The sequence below is a fragment of the Procambarus clarkii genome, chromosome 1 (assembly GCF_040958095.1).
Source record: "Procambarus clarkii isolate CNS0578487 chromosome 1, FALCON_Pclarkii_2.0, whole genome shotgun sequence".
In the NCBI taxonomy this organism is placed as follows: Eukaryota; Metazoa; Arthropoda; class Malacostraca; order Decapoda; family Cambaridae; genus Procambarus; species Procambarus clarkii.
Genome location: NC_091150.1, coordinates 29731271 through 29743556, shown reverse-complemented (window position 1 = coordinate 29743556; position 12286 = coordinate 29731271). Strand labels below are relative to the sequence as shown.

The 12286-nt window shown below is 53.0% G+C and overlaps 1 protein-coding gene across 1 annotated transcript in view; it reads left to right on the top strand.

The window, feature by feature from the left end:
* LOC123748888 (rab GTPase-activating protein 1) overlaps positions 1-12286 on the top strand; it is a 172783-nt gene that overhangs the window by 135329 nt on the left and 25168 nt on the right. Inside the window, 1 exon segment of the mRNA XM_045731242.2 lies at positions 10706-10880. Coding sequence (XP_045587198.2) covers positions 10706-10880 — 175 coding nt within the window.

Below are 12286 nucleotides of genomic sequence, written 5' to 3'. Positions count from 1 at the left end.
CTCGTCTGGTCGGCGCGGTGTTCGCGCTGTGCGGGGTTCTGGGTCTCGTAGGGGTCGCCGGCCCTTTCGCGGTTTGCCCCTTTGACGGGGCGATGGGGGGGGGGGCGGCTTGCGCTGTTCGCCCGCGCCTGGTCCCACGATTCGTGGGCCTTTCGGGTCGTGTCTCGCGGCCTGCGGTGGCGTTGGGTGGCCCCTCCCCTCTTTGGGGGGTCGGGGCTGGCAGGGCAGGCTTCTTCCCCTGCGCTCTGTCGAGTCGTCTTGGAGTGGGTACGCTTGGGCGTCGTCGAAACGACGTCGTCCCTCAGATGGGTTTCCCGTCTGTTTCCGGTTCCGAAACGGGACTGCGCGGACCTGCGGTTCATTCTGGACTTGTCCCGTCTGAACCCCTGGGTTCATTGCCCCTCCTTTCGGATGACTACGCTGTCTCAGGTTCGGCTCCTCTTGGAGCCGGGAGCTTGGATGGTGTCCCTGGACCTCCGGGACGCTTATTGGCATGTCCCGATTCATCCGCGGTTCAGGGACTGTCTCGGTTTTGTAGTGGGGCGTCTGAGTTACCGCTTTCGTTGTCTCCCGTTCGGGTTGAACCTGGCACCTCGCGTGTTCACACGCCTTACACGGGTTGTGGTGGCTCGTTTGCGTCTCCTAGGTGTTCGAGTGTTGGCCTACCTCGACGACTGGCTGGTTTGGGCTCCCAGCCAGTCAGCTTGCTTGCTAGCCAGGGATTTGGTTCTTTCCCAGCTCGCCGGGTTCGGGTTCTTGGTGAACTGGAGGAAGTCCCATCTGGTTCCCTCTCAGGTTCGGACATGGCTGGGTCTCGTGTGGGACTCTCGAACCACCTCCTTGTCTCTCCCTCCGGAGTCTCTCCTGCGGCTGCGGTCCCGCCTTCGTCTGTTTCTGGAGGGCCCTCGGGTCACCCGGCGGTTGCTCGAGGGGCTGTGCGGGAGCCTGAACTTCGCGATGGTGGTCTACCCGCCGGGTCGGGTTTGGCTTCGACGGCTGTTCTGGTTCCTTCGGGGTTCCCCCTTCCGCCTCTCTCGCGATCGCAGAGTTCGACCCCCGGGGGATTTGCGTCGGTTGCTGCGTCACCGGTTTCCTCTTCGGATTTTTCGGGGTTCAGTGCCTTGGCGCCTACCCGAGCCCTCGCTCGATGTGTACACGGATGCGTCGTCTCGGCTGGGGTTTTGTGACCAGTGCTCACCAGGCCGGCCAGGGGCGTTGGGATCCGTCCTTCCGTCGAGCTCACGGTACGGTGCGGGAGTTCGCGGCAGTGTGGTTTGCTCTGGGGAGGATTCGGGTGGCCCGCGGATCGACGATTCGGCTCCATTCGGACTGCTCTCCAGTGGTTCATTGCCTGAACCGCGGGGGTTCGATGCGGTCCTTGTCTCTTTGGGGTTGGTCGCTTCGGGTGACTCGTCTGCTGAGTTCTCGGGGTTTGGCTCTCCTGGCGGTTCACGTACGGGGCGTGTCCAACGTCTTGGCCGACGCCCTGTCTCGCTTCGTTCCTCTCTCCACGGAGTGGACGGTCGACGACGAGTCCTTCCTTTGGCTTTGCCAGACGTTCGGGCGCCCCGAGGTGGACCTCTTCGCGTCGGCGTGGTCGCGGCGTCTTCCCGTTTATGTGGCGCCCTTCCCCGATTGCGAGGCCGTCGGGGTCGATGCCTTTCGGCTCGACTGGACGAGGTGGGGGTTCCTGTATCTCTTTCCCCCGGTTCGGCTGTTGCTCCAGGTCCTGACTCGCTTAGAGACTTACCGGGGGAGAGTTGTCCTTCTGGCCCCTTGGTGGCCGGCCCAGCCTTGGTTTCAGGCGCTGGTTGCTCGGTGTCCGAACCCGAGGGTTTTTCCCGCGGCTCCGCCTCTTTCAGCAGATCGGGCCGGTACGTCACGTAGCTGGTTCGATCTTCTCCTCGAGTCTTCGCGTATGGTTTTTTTTTACTCGAGTCTATCATCATCTCTATGGTGATCAGGTGGCCTCCTTGTTGGTGTCCCACCTGAGGGCTTCTTCTCGGCGGCAGTATGCAGTTTTCCTGGCGGTCCTTCCGTTTCTTTTTGCGTCTTCGTCGTGTTAGCTCCTTGTCTGTTCGGGTGGTCTTGTCCTTCCTCTCGTGGTTGTTTCAGGACCGTCATCTTATGCCTAACACTGTCGCTTCGTATCGTGCGGCGCTGGCGGAGCCGCTTCAGCTTGCTTTCGGTATCGATGTTACGTCTGCGCCGTTTCGCAAGCTGTCTCGTGCATTGTTTCACCTCCGGCCTGCTCATGCGTCGCCTGAGCCGTCCTGGTCTTTGGACAGAGTGCTCGCTTTCCTTTCATCTCCTCGTTTCGTTGTGGCCCCTTCGGTCCAGGATTGTTTTTCCAAGGCACTTTTCTTGTTGGCTTTGGCCTCTGGGGGTCGGGTAGGGGAGCTTCATGCTCTCCTCCGGCGCAGGGGTTTCTGATCTTTTGGTCGTGGTGATAGTTTTGTTCGTTTGCAGCCGTCTCCTTCTTTTCTGGCGAAGAATGAGACTGCTGCGTTCCGGAGGGGTCCATGGGTGGTTGATGCTTGGTTGGTCTGGCCGGGGGTGCATCATGTTTTGTGATCGGCGGTTGCAGCCAGTTGTCTCGGCTTCGAGTTGAGGGGTGAGCGACGACTGCCTCCCGGGTAAGTCCCTCTTTTTCTGTCTGTGGGTAGTTAGCTCCGGGGAGCCGACGGGGCTCCCCCCAGAAAACCAGCGTTGAATGTAATGAAACGCCATTTTCTGGGTGAGTCCCGGAGGCTCCCCGGCATCCCTCCCTCCCTCCGGTCGGCGGTTTTTCGCGTTTTTGACATCCAGCCTCAAGAACTGAGGTGTGGGTAGCCGGCGCGGGGGGTCTGGGGCTCCCCCTTCCCCCTCCCGGGTAGGGGGGAGCTGCGCATACAGCGGCGCGGCAGTGTGTGACGTCACACTAGTTTGCTTGTTTTCGGTTGGGGAGTTCTATCCACTAGTTCGGTTTTAGGTAGCAATTTTAACCAGAATAGGGGTTTGTTTTGGGGCGCTTACCTTTCTGGGTGCCTGTTCCGGTCGATGGCAGACATAGAATGCTTCCACTAACACGGGGGCTTCTATAGGCCATTGCTCCCCTTGCCTCTCTGAGGGGGCCCGGTTCTGGCCGTGGTCCCCGGTAGGCCTAAGAACTCCATACACATGACTGATGCCAAAGTCTGACATTAGCATATCAGCCTGGGATAGCTCCAGGGAGCCTCCGGGACTCACCCAGAAAATGGCGTTTCATTACATTCAACGCTGGTTTTCTGTGTTGCATTGTGCTAGGTTGTGTGCCCGGTTGGATGCTCCAGATCTGCCCCACTTGGTGTTTAGGGCCTCAAGTTTAGGGTTTTCTTTTCCCCCTTCCCCGTATGAGTTTGAGTTGGATGCAGCTCCCCCCAGGGTTCATTTCCATGTGCCTTTGGGAGCTTTGGACTCATCCTTCCAGAGGTTTCCGTCCTCCTGGGTTTCCCTGGCAGAGGCTCAGGATACACTTCATGCTTCCCCATGCACGACCCGGTTTCCGCCTTGGTTATGGATCTGGGCTCTTTTTTTTTATGTCCGGTTCTTCCTCCCCTTATTGGATGTGTTATGATCCGGAGTCATCCTTGCTGGCGGACTGACTGTTGTTTACCCTTGGAGCTTGGCATGGATTTTGCCATGCTCACACTCTTGACTGGCAGGAGGTGTTTTTGTGCTGCATATCCCTTCTGTTGGCTGCTCAGGTTGATGATGGCCTTCATAACCATTTAAACTTGGCTTCTGTCATTTGTTTATTGAGCCTCTTAGTACTTCATTCTGATTGGCTCTTGATGATGATGGGATGCTCGGTGTGCTTCCTTTTGTGAGGGTTATGGTTTCTGCTGATTGGTGTCAGCTGCCTCCTTAACACTTTGCCTGGCCGATAACTCATAATGCGTCTGTATATGAATGTTTTTCTGGGCGAGGACACATGCTGCATCCCAAATTAAAATATTTGTTAAAAATCCATTTTTTCCAATTATGGGACTTTTTTAAAAAGTGTGCCAATGTCTTCCCATTTTCTATGATGGCGCATGTGACATCATGGTATCAACACCCACGCAGTAGGCCTACTGTTATTGTGCTCATGCTCGTGACCGCTGCGGTCTCCCCTCGGTGCAAAAATGTGTGTCCGTTCTGGTTATTTTTCCTCAGCTCTCAGCTATATTTGTTATTGCCTTTATAAACACACTACATTTACTCCAAGGTGGAAAGTGATCAAGAACAGAGCCAGTCCATGACGAAAGCAGGGAAAGAAACACGTTCTGAAAAAGCCAAGAAAGAAAGAAAGGACAAGACAACCCGATAAGAAATTGAAAACAATATACGAAGAGAGAGAAAATGGCGGAAAGAATGCCAGGAAACTTTATACTGTCGCCAAGACGAAGCTGTCAGGTGGGACACAATCAGCGAAGCCACCTGATCACCATACAAATGTTGATAAACCCGCTTCAAAAAGACCAGGCGCGAAGAGTGGAGGAGAAGACTGAACCAACCATGTACCAGACCGGTCTGACCTGCTGGAAGAGGCGGAGTCGTGAAAAACACCCCGGGTTTGGACACCAAACAAGCAGGAACTGAAACCAAGGCTGGGCCAGCCACTAAGGGGTCACTAAGGCAACTCTCCTGTGGTAAGACTCCAACTGAGCCAGAACCCGAAGCAACAGCTGGACCGGGAAAAGGGAAGCCCACCTCGACCAGTCCTGCCAAAAGGCATCCACTGCGAAGGCTCTGCAATCAGGGAAGGATGCCGCATACATTAGGAGAAGCCTTGACCACGCAGACGGAAAGAGGTCCACCTCCAGGACCCCGTATGTCCGTCAGAGACAACTGAAGGAATCGGCATCGACTGTCCATTCCGTGGACGGGGGAATGAACCGGGACAGGCGGTTCACACTCCTCGGATATGAACCCCCACAGAGAGCCAAACCCGCAGCTGAGCCACTCGAAGTGACCAGCCCCAAAGAGCCAAGGACCGAAGAGAACCCCTATCGTTCAGGCAATGAACCACCGGAGAGCAGTCTGAATGGAGCTGGATCGTGGAGCCCCGAATGACCCAAACCCTCCAAAGTGACAGCCAAACCGCCGCATCATGCTGTGAGTTCGACAGAAGGACAGACCCCACCATCCCTCGCTGGCCCGGTGAGCACCGGTCACAAAGCCCTAGCTGAGAGACTATGCATCCATGAACACATCGAGCAAGGGCTCGGATAAGCACCAAGGCACTGAACCTCGAAAAACCCGAAGGGGAAGCTAGCAATGCAGCAGACGATGTAAGGTCCACGGAGGCCAAACCCAACGATTGCGAGAGAGGCAGAAGGGGTGTCCCCAAAGGAATCAGAACAGACGCCGAAGCCAAACCCGAGCCGGCGGGTAATTAGCACAGCAAAGTACAGACTCCCACACAACTGCTCGAGCAACTGCCGAGTGACCCGGGACTCCCTTCCCCCTCAGAAACAGCTGAAGGCCGGACCACAGCAACACCTCTGGAGGGAGAGACATGGAAGCGGACAAAGAGTCCCATACAAGGCCCAGCTAGGCCCAACCAGGCCCAACCAGGAACAGAACCAGATGGGACTTCCTCCAGTGCACCAGGAACCCGAACCCGGCGAACCGGGAAAGAACCATCTCTCCGGCGAGCAGACAAGCAGACTGGTTGGTAGCCCACACCAACCAGTCATCGAGGTGGGCCAACACCCGAAAACTGAGCAGATGTATAAAAGCCAGCACGAACAGAAAGTGTGAGACCCAAGACAGAACTGAACCATCCCTGTCACGGGCTAACCGAGCCCAGGAAGAGGCGGAGCCGCGGGAAAATCTCGGGTGCGACCACGGAGCCAGCAGAGCCGGAAACCCAAGCCAGCAAAGGAGGAGATGGAACGTCCGCTGTACAGTGAAACATCCCAATGCCACCGAGCCCGCCAGGAGATCGGAGATGACAGTGCCGATGCGAGACTCAAGAGAAGGGACATCGAGAGACCATGAAAATGTCAAAAGGCAGGGCAAGATAGAAAATCAGGAACCCAAACCTGGCAACAGGAGAGCCAAAAGGCACAAACAAAACACACAACCATGTGTAGGACAAAATGAGAAAACAAAAAAACACAAGAAAAAGACCAGAAGAAAAGCCCCAGCACCAACGGCCAGGGACAAGAGAGTAGAAGGAAGATGAGGAATGAAGGAGGCAAGTAGCAAACGGGAATGAAAGGGACATGACCAACAACACACAGAGCCGCTGGTCATGTCCCAACAAGCCATGCCAACACAGACTTGTGTGACAAGTCCCAACACAAGATGAAAAGGAAAAAGGTATAAAGGTATGCCACCAGGCCAGTACCTGAACCAAGAAGTACAAGCTACGAGGATATGATCGCCACATTTAAGAATCTCAAAGGAATTGACAAGATAGAGAAAGACCGACTACAGGGACCCCAGGGGCACATGCACCAGGGGACACCGATGGAATGACAGTCCAAACGAGGCAGAGAGACACGGGAAAGAAGTATAACAGTGTCAGAGTAGTAGACAAGCGGAACACATGAGGAAGCAATGTGGTGGAGGAAGGCACCCACACACAGCTTCAAGCGCAGATAAGATAGAGCCCAGCAGGCACAGGAACCTGCACATGAGCGAATGACAGGTGACAAGCGGGACCAAAAAGCCAAAGCTCAACTCCAGTAAACACAACTAGGGAAGTACAACTAGGTAAGTACTGTACAGAGAATCCAACATATATGGAAATATGGAAGGGCGAAGTCAGGCACTGCAAGACAGGCAAGGAATGAGTGACCCAGATAAGACCATGAAAAACGGGGCAGTGACCCCCCTGGCAATCATTAACCCAGTCGAACAAGGAAGGCCCCAGGAAGAAGCATGGAAGGCCCAAGCAAAACGCCACAACCAAACCCCAACACACATCCACAGTATGAAAACTGCAGCAAAATGTCACCTCAGAACATCCAGACAGGAACACAAACTCCATAACATATACCCCCACCATCGTACCTCGTAACCTGGTGGAGGTGGGGGCCCCTAGCTGGACTCAAGCATGGGTTGGACATGCATAAGATTGGGACTGGATGGGTATAAATAGGAGCTGCTTCGTATGGCCCAATAGGCCTGCTGCAGTCACCTGTGTTCTGATGTTCTTATATTCGTATCCAAAAAACCACAAACCAGCGCCTGGCCGAAAGAGATGCCAGACCGCATAAACTCTCCTGCAGAATGTAGGCACGAACGTGTCACGACACAACATAGCCGAGAAGATTCCAGGAGCACCGCCAGGAGCACATGCAGGAGAAGAGTAGGGTAGAGGCGAAGGAGGGAACCCTACACCCGTACGCAGGGAAAACCCAGCGCCCTCCCCATAACAGCAATCCCTCAGGACCTACGGGGCATGGACTGGAGAATTGAGAGGAGCAAGAGGCAAAGCGCCTGAGAGAAAAGAACGCAGATCCCCAGCACACGTGCACACTGCCCACATCAAAACAAACCACCACGGCGCATGCACAGCAGGGATGCCAGATGTGGGTTGCCAAAAGTCGCAAGCCGAAGAAAGAAACCACGAATGTGACTAGAAAAAACAGACAAAATAGTGTTATTAACGACCGAATCCCGGATGAGAGGACACAGGGCAGCCACCAACCGTAGTCGAAAATAGTAGTAAGGAGCAAAAAGAAACATAGCACAGCCTCCCATTTGAGCTACAAGGAGCCCAATCTGGCAACCCCTTGCAGCGCAGGACAGCGCACTGAGAGAAGAGAAACACGAAAGAACGAAACAGGACCGAAAACCGAGAAGCATGGAGAAGGACCAATAAGCACCATAAAGGACCGGAAGACGACAGACGTTCCAATAATACGGGAAGAAAGAAAACCTTCCCGATCCACCTAGAACAGAAAGAAGCAATCGTGAAGCACAAAGGCACAGAAAGCAAAGTCGCACCCGAGACCAAAAGTCGTGCAGTTTCCCCGAGAAGAGGGGAACATGACGGTAAAGGCACGTCCCAAGAAGAAGGTTGGAGAAACATACCCACCGACCGACAGTATTTATTTCTATTTTATAGACAGTATTTTAGTATTTCCCTCCTGGTATTTAACTCCATACCTAGTTAAACACAAGACAAAGCTAGAGAAGATTCAACGGTATGCCACCAGGCTCGTCCCGGAACTGAGAGGAATGAGCTATGAGGAAAGGCTAAAGGAGCTGAAGCTCACATCCCTGGAAAACAGAAAAGTAAGGGGAGACATGATAACCACCTACAAAATTCTCAGGGGAATTGACAGGGTGGACAAAGACAAACTCTTCAGCACGGGCAGAACACGAACAAGGGGACACAGGTGGAAACTTAGTACCCAGATGAGCCACAGAGAAGTTAGAAAGAATTTTTTCAGTGTCAGAGTAGTTAATAAATGGAATGCATTAGGAAGTGATGTGGTGGAGGCTGACTCCATACACAGTTTCAAATGTAGATATAATAGAGCCCAGTAGGCTCAGGAATCTGTACACCACTTGATTGACAGTTGAGAGGCGGGACCAAAGAGCCAAAGCTCAAACCCCCGCAAGCACAGTTAGGTGAGTACAGGATGGACCTGATGGATTCAAGGGACAAGGAACCAATCCCAGGGAGGGGCCGAACTCCCAAAAACACGTATGGAGAGGGGGGGGGGGAAGAAAAACCCCACTCCTCATAACTGCAAGCCCCACCCAGAGGGTAGAAAAACCCGGGCGGGGTCCAACTTCAGTCCCTCACCAGCCCCGGGAACCCACAAGGCAGATCACAGGGCCGAGCCGTTCCCCCAGAGCCCCAGCATCACAAGAAAATCCAGGGCAGCCAGACAAGTACTAAGGAAGGGAGCCCACTGGCAGAATCATATAACACGGCTGGAAGAACAGGCTCGAATGCCCTCATCGCTACCCCGGAAGGGGAATTCCCCGAGACCGCCCGAGTCTCAAGACCACTACCGGAGAAGAACAAGGGGGCGCGGTAGGAAATTGAAGCAACCAACACCCCCAAGCCCTGTCACACCAACCAAAACGGGGCAGTCACGGGGCTTCCGGGGAGCAAACTACCTAGCGCGTTGCCACCAGCAAAATACAACGCCCATGCTGCCTGTACCCGTATAGTCCGTAGAAGACAGGGTAACCGAGTCACAAACAAGCAACAATACTCGAAGGCCTCCGGCTCGAAGGTGCCACCGACCCCACAGGCAAAGATAGTGAGAGTCACCCTGAGACCAGAGGACAGAGCAACCCTCGAACTGGCACAAAGCGAGGTGGGACTCCGGGGTCACATCCAACAAACCCACGCGCCCCCTATGGGGATTCCCAGGGGGATTCCCAGGGTCCTGAGCGCTTAACGGAAACTCACGCCCAGGTAATCCCAGGCAGGGTACTACTAACCGGCGCCCAAAACTACCAAACAACTGTCTAAAGCTGAATCCCAGGGATGTGTACACTCACGGGGACCTAGCAGGGGGCACCACCAGAAACAACCGTGCACAGGTCAGGCACAAAAAAGGGGGAAACAAGGCAGACCACCCTACAAGGTAAAAACAAAAAGAAAAACAAACCCTGCAAGAGGACAACATACCCCTAGGAACAGAACTGGCCGCTGTTAGTGGTGAAAACAATCTGCGCAGTACCCTGCGCCCCACCAGTGCAAACTGCCTCGTACCCTAAGGTAAATCAGGAAGACGAAACCCCCCAGCACCCAAAGGGCAGCCGAAAACCAAGCAGTAATACAGTCTAACAGAGGCAGACCCCAAGGAACTTGTGGAAGGGAACCCCAAGCCCAAAGGGCAGTACTCACAGGGCACCTAGGGACGATAACCCTAAGCGCATGCAGCCCGAGTATTGAAGAATAACTCCTGGCTCTCGCACCCCCAGAAGACAGCCACCACACTCAAAGCACAGTGCTGGAAAAACTGGAGCCAAGCACACGACCTCAGCCTCTAGCATCTGCCTGAGAACTGATGGGTGGATAGCCGGCGCGGGGGGTCTGGGGCTCCCCCTTTCCCCTCCCAGGGAGGAGGGAGCTGCACAGATAGCGGCGTAGTGGCGTGTGATGTCATGCTCGCTAGCTCGTTTCTTTTAGGGAAGTTCTATCCTTCTTTTAGGGATGTTCGGCTTTTGGTAGCAATATTTTCACCAGAATAGGGGTTTGTTTTGGAATGCTTACTTTTTTGGGTGCCTGACCCAGTCGATGGCAGGCATAGAATGCTTCCAACCACACGAGGGTTTCTATAGGCCATTGCTCCCCATGCCTCTCTGAGGGAGCCAGGTTCTGGCTCATGGTCCCCAGTAGGTCCACAGAACTCCATACACATGACTGATGCCAAAGTCTGACATTAGCAAATCAGCCTAGTAAGCTCCGGGGAGCCTCAGGGTCTTGCCCAGAAAATGGCGTTTCATTACATTCATCGCTGTTTTTTTACCTTCAGTTAACTCGTTTATTTTACATATCACATTTAACAATTGATCTATAACATCAGTGAGTAATATGTTAATAAACAGTACTTTGTTTCATTTGTTTTGTGGAATGGCTTTACTGTATACAGTACCTGTACTATGTAAATTAAATTAAAAATATGGGAATTAGGTAATAAAATATTTTGTTCATTAATGGTTTAGTTCTAGTCATTTAGTACTTTTAAATGTATTAAATATTTATATTTTTCTACAGATGTCAAAAAAAGAGCTCTTGTCTTCAGACTTTGAAGGGATTCTCAAGTATTTCCGTGTTTCGTTACCAAAAAAATACCGGAACGAAGATGTTGCTCGACAGTTGTTCAAAGTTGCTACGTCTATCAAGGTTAAAAAGTTAAAGAAGTACGAAAAAGAATACTTGGCCTTGAAAGGTAAGAAAGCATTTAGAAGGTAATGACTTCATATAATATATTATCTTTAATTTGCATTATTTTATATCATCTCGTAACTCCCAGTCATTTATAATGTAGGCGGCTGAAATGAGCTTGTAGTGAATGAATTAATGAGCTTGTAGTGAATGAATTCATATACAGTATACTGTTTATAATAATAGTGATAGCAGTGAGGAGTCAAAAAAAGTGAATGATGCAATGGAGGAATAATATAAATTTAAATGTATCGAAGAATGATAGAATGTTAAACATAGGCATTGGAATCCTTTTGGGTGAAGGTGCTCTATGCTTCCAACCACTTGGAGGTTTCTATAGGCCATTGCTCCTCGTGCCGCTATGAGGGGCCAGTTCTGGCTCATGGTCCCCGGTAGGCAAGAACTCCAGTCAAATTTACTGATGCCATGGTCTAATACATTCATATCAGCCCAGTTAGCTCTGGGAAGCCTTTGAGACTTGCCCAGAAAATAGCGTTTCATTACATTCAATGCTGGTTTTTTCACATTATTGAGCAGCCCGTGGAAGCCTGGAACACTTACAGTTGGAAACACGTGGAGAGGACCGACATTGTGTTAATATTAAATTATCATCATGCTTTCTGGAGGAAGCCCCTTCGGCTCCCCAGAGCTATCCAGGCTGAATGGATACATGTATAACTTTCTGGCATCAGAAGAGGCACGAGGAGTATGCAACCCATCCGGAGGGGGAAGGGGAAGCCCCAGACCTTTCGCGCCGGCGACCCAACACCAGTTCTTGGCTGATGGGTCTGGTGTCATCACGTGCCTCTGGCTCCATAATTCTTTTGTCTCAGTCCTGTGTCTTTTAGGTGTGCAGGTTCTGGCCTACCTCAATGACTGGCTGGTTTGGGATCCCAGCCAGTGTGCGTGTCTGCTCGCCAGGGATTTGGTTCTTTCCCAGCTCGCCAGGTTTGCGTTCCTGGTGAACTGGAGGAAGTCCCATCTGGTTCCCTCCCAGGTTCGGTCTTGGCTGGGTCTTCGGTGGGACGCTCATACCGCTTCATTGACTCTTCTTCCGGTGGCCCTGCTTCACCTGCATTCCTGCCTGCGTTCCCCTCCTGCATTCCCGCCTGCGTTCCTGCCTGCATCTGTTCCTGAGGGGCTACCGGGTCACACGGCAGTTGCTCGAGAGTTTGTGCGGGAGCCTGAACTTTGCCACGTTGGTTTACCGCCGAGTCAGGTGTGGCTTCGTCAGCTGTTCTGGTTCCTTCGGGGCCGTCCCTTCCACTTCTCTCGCAATCACTGGGTTCGTCCCCCCGGGGGCCTTACGTCGGCTCCTGTGTCGCCGGCTTCCTCTACGGGTTTATCGGGGTTCATTGCCTTGACGCCTGCCCGAGCCCTCGCTAGATGTGTTCACGGACTCCTCGTCTC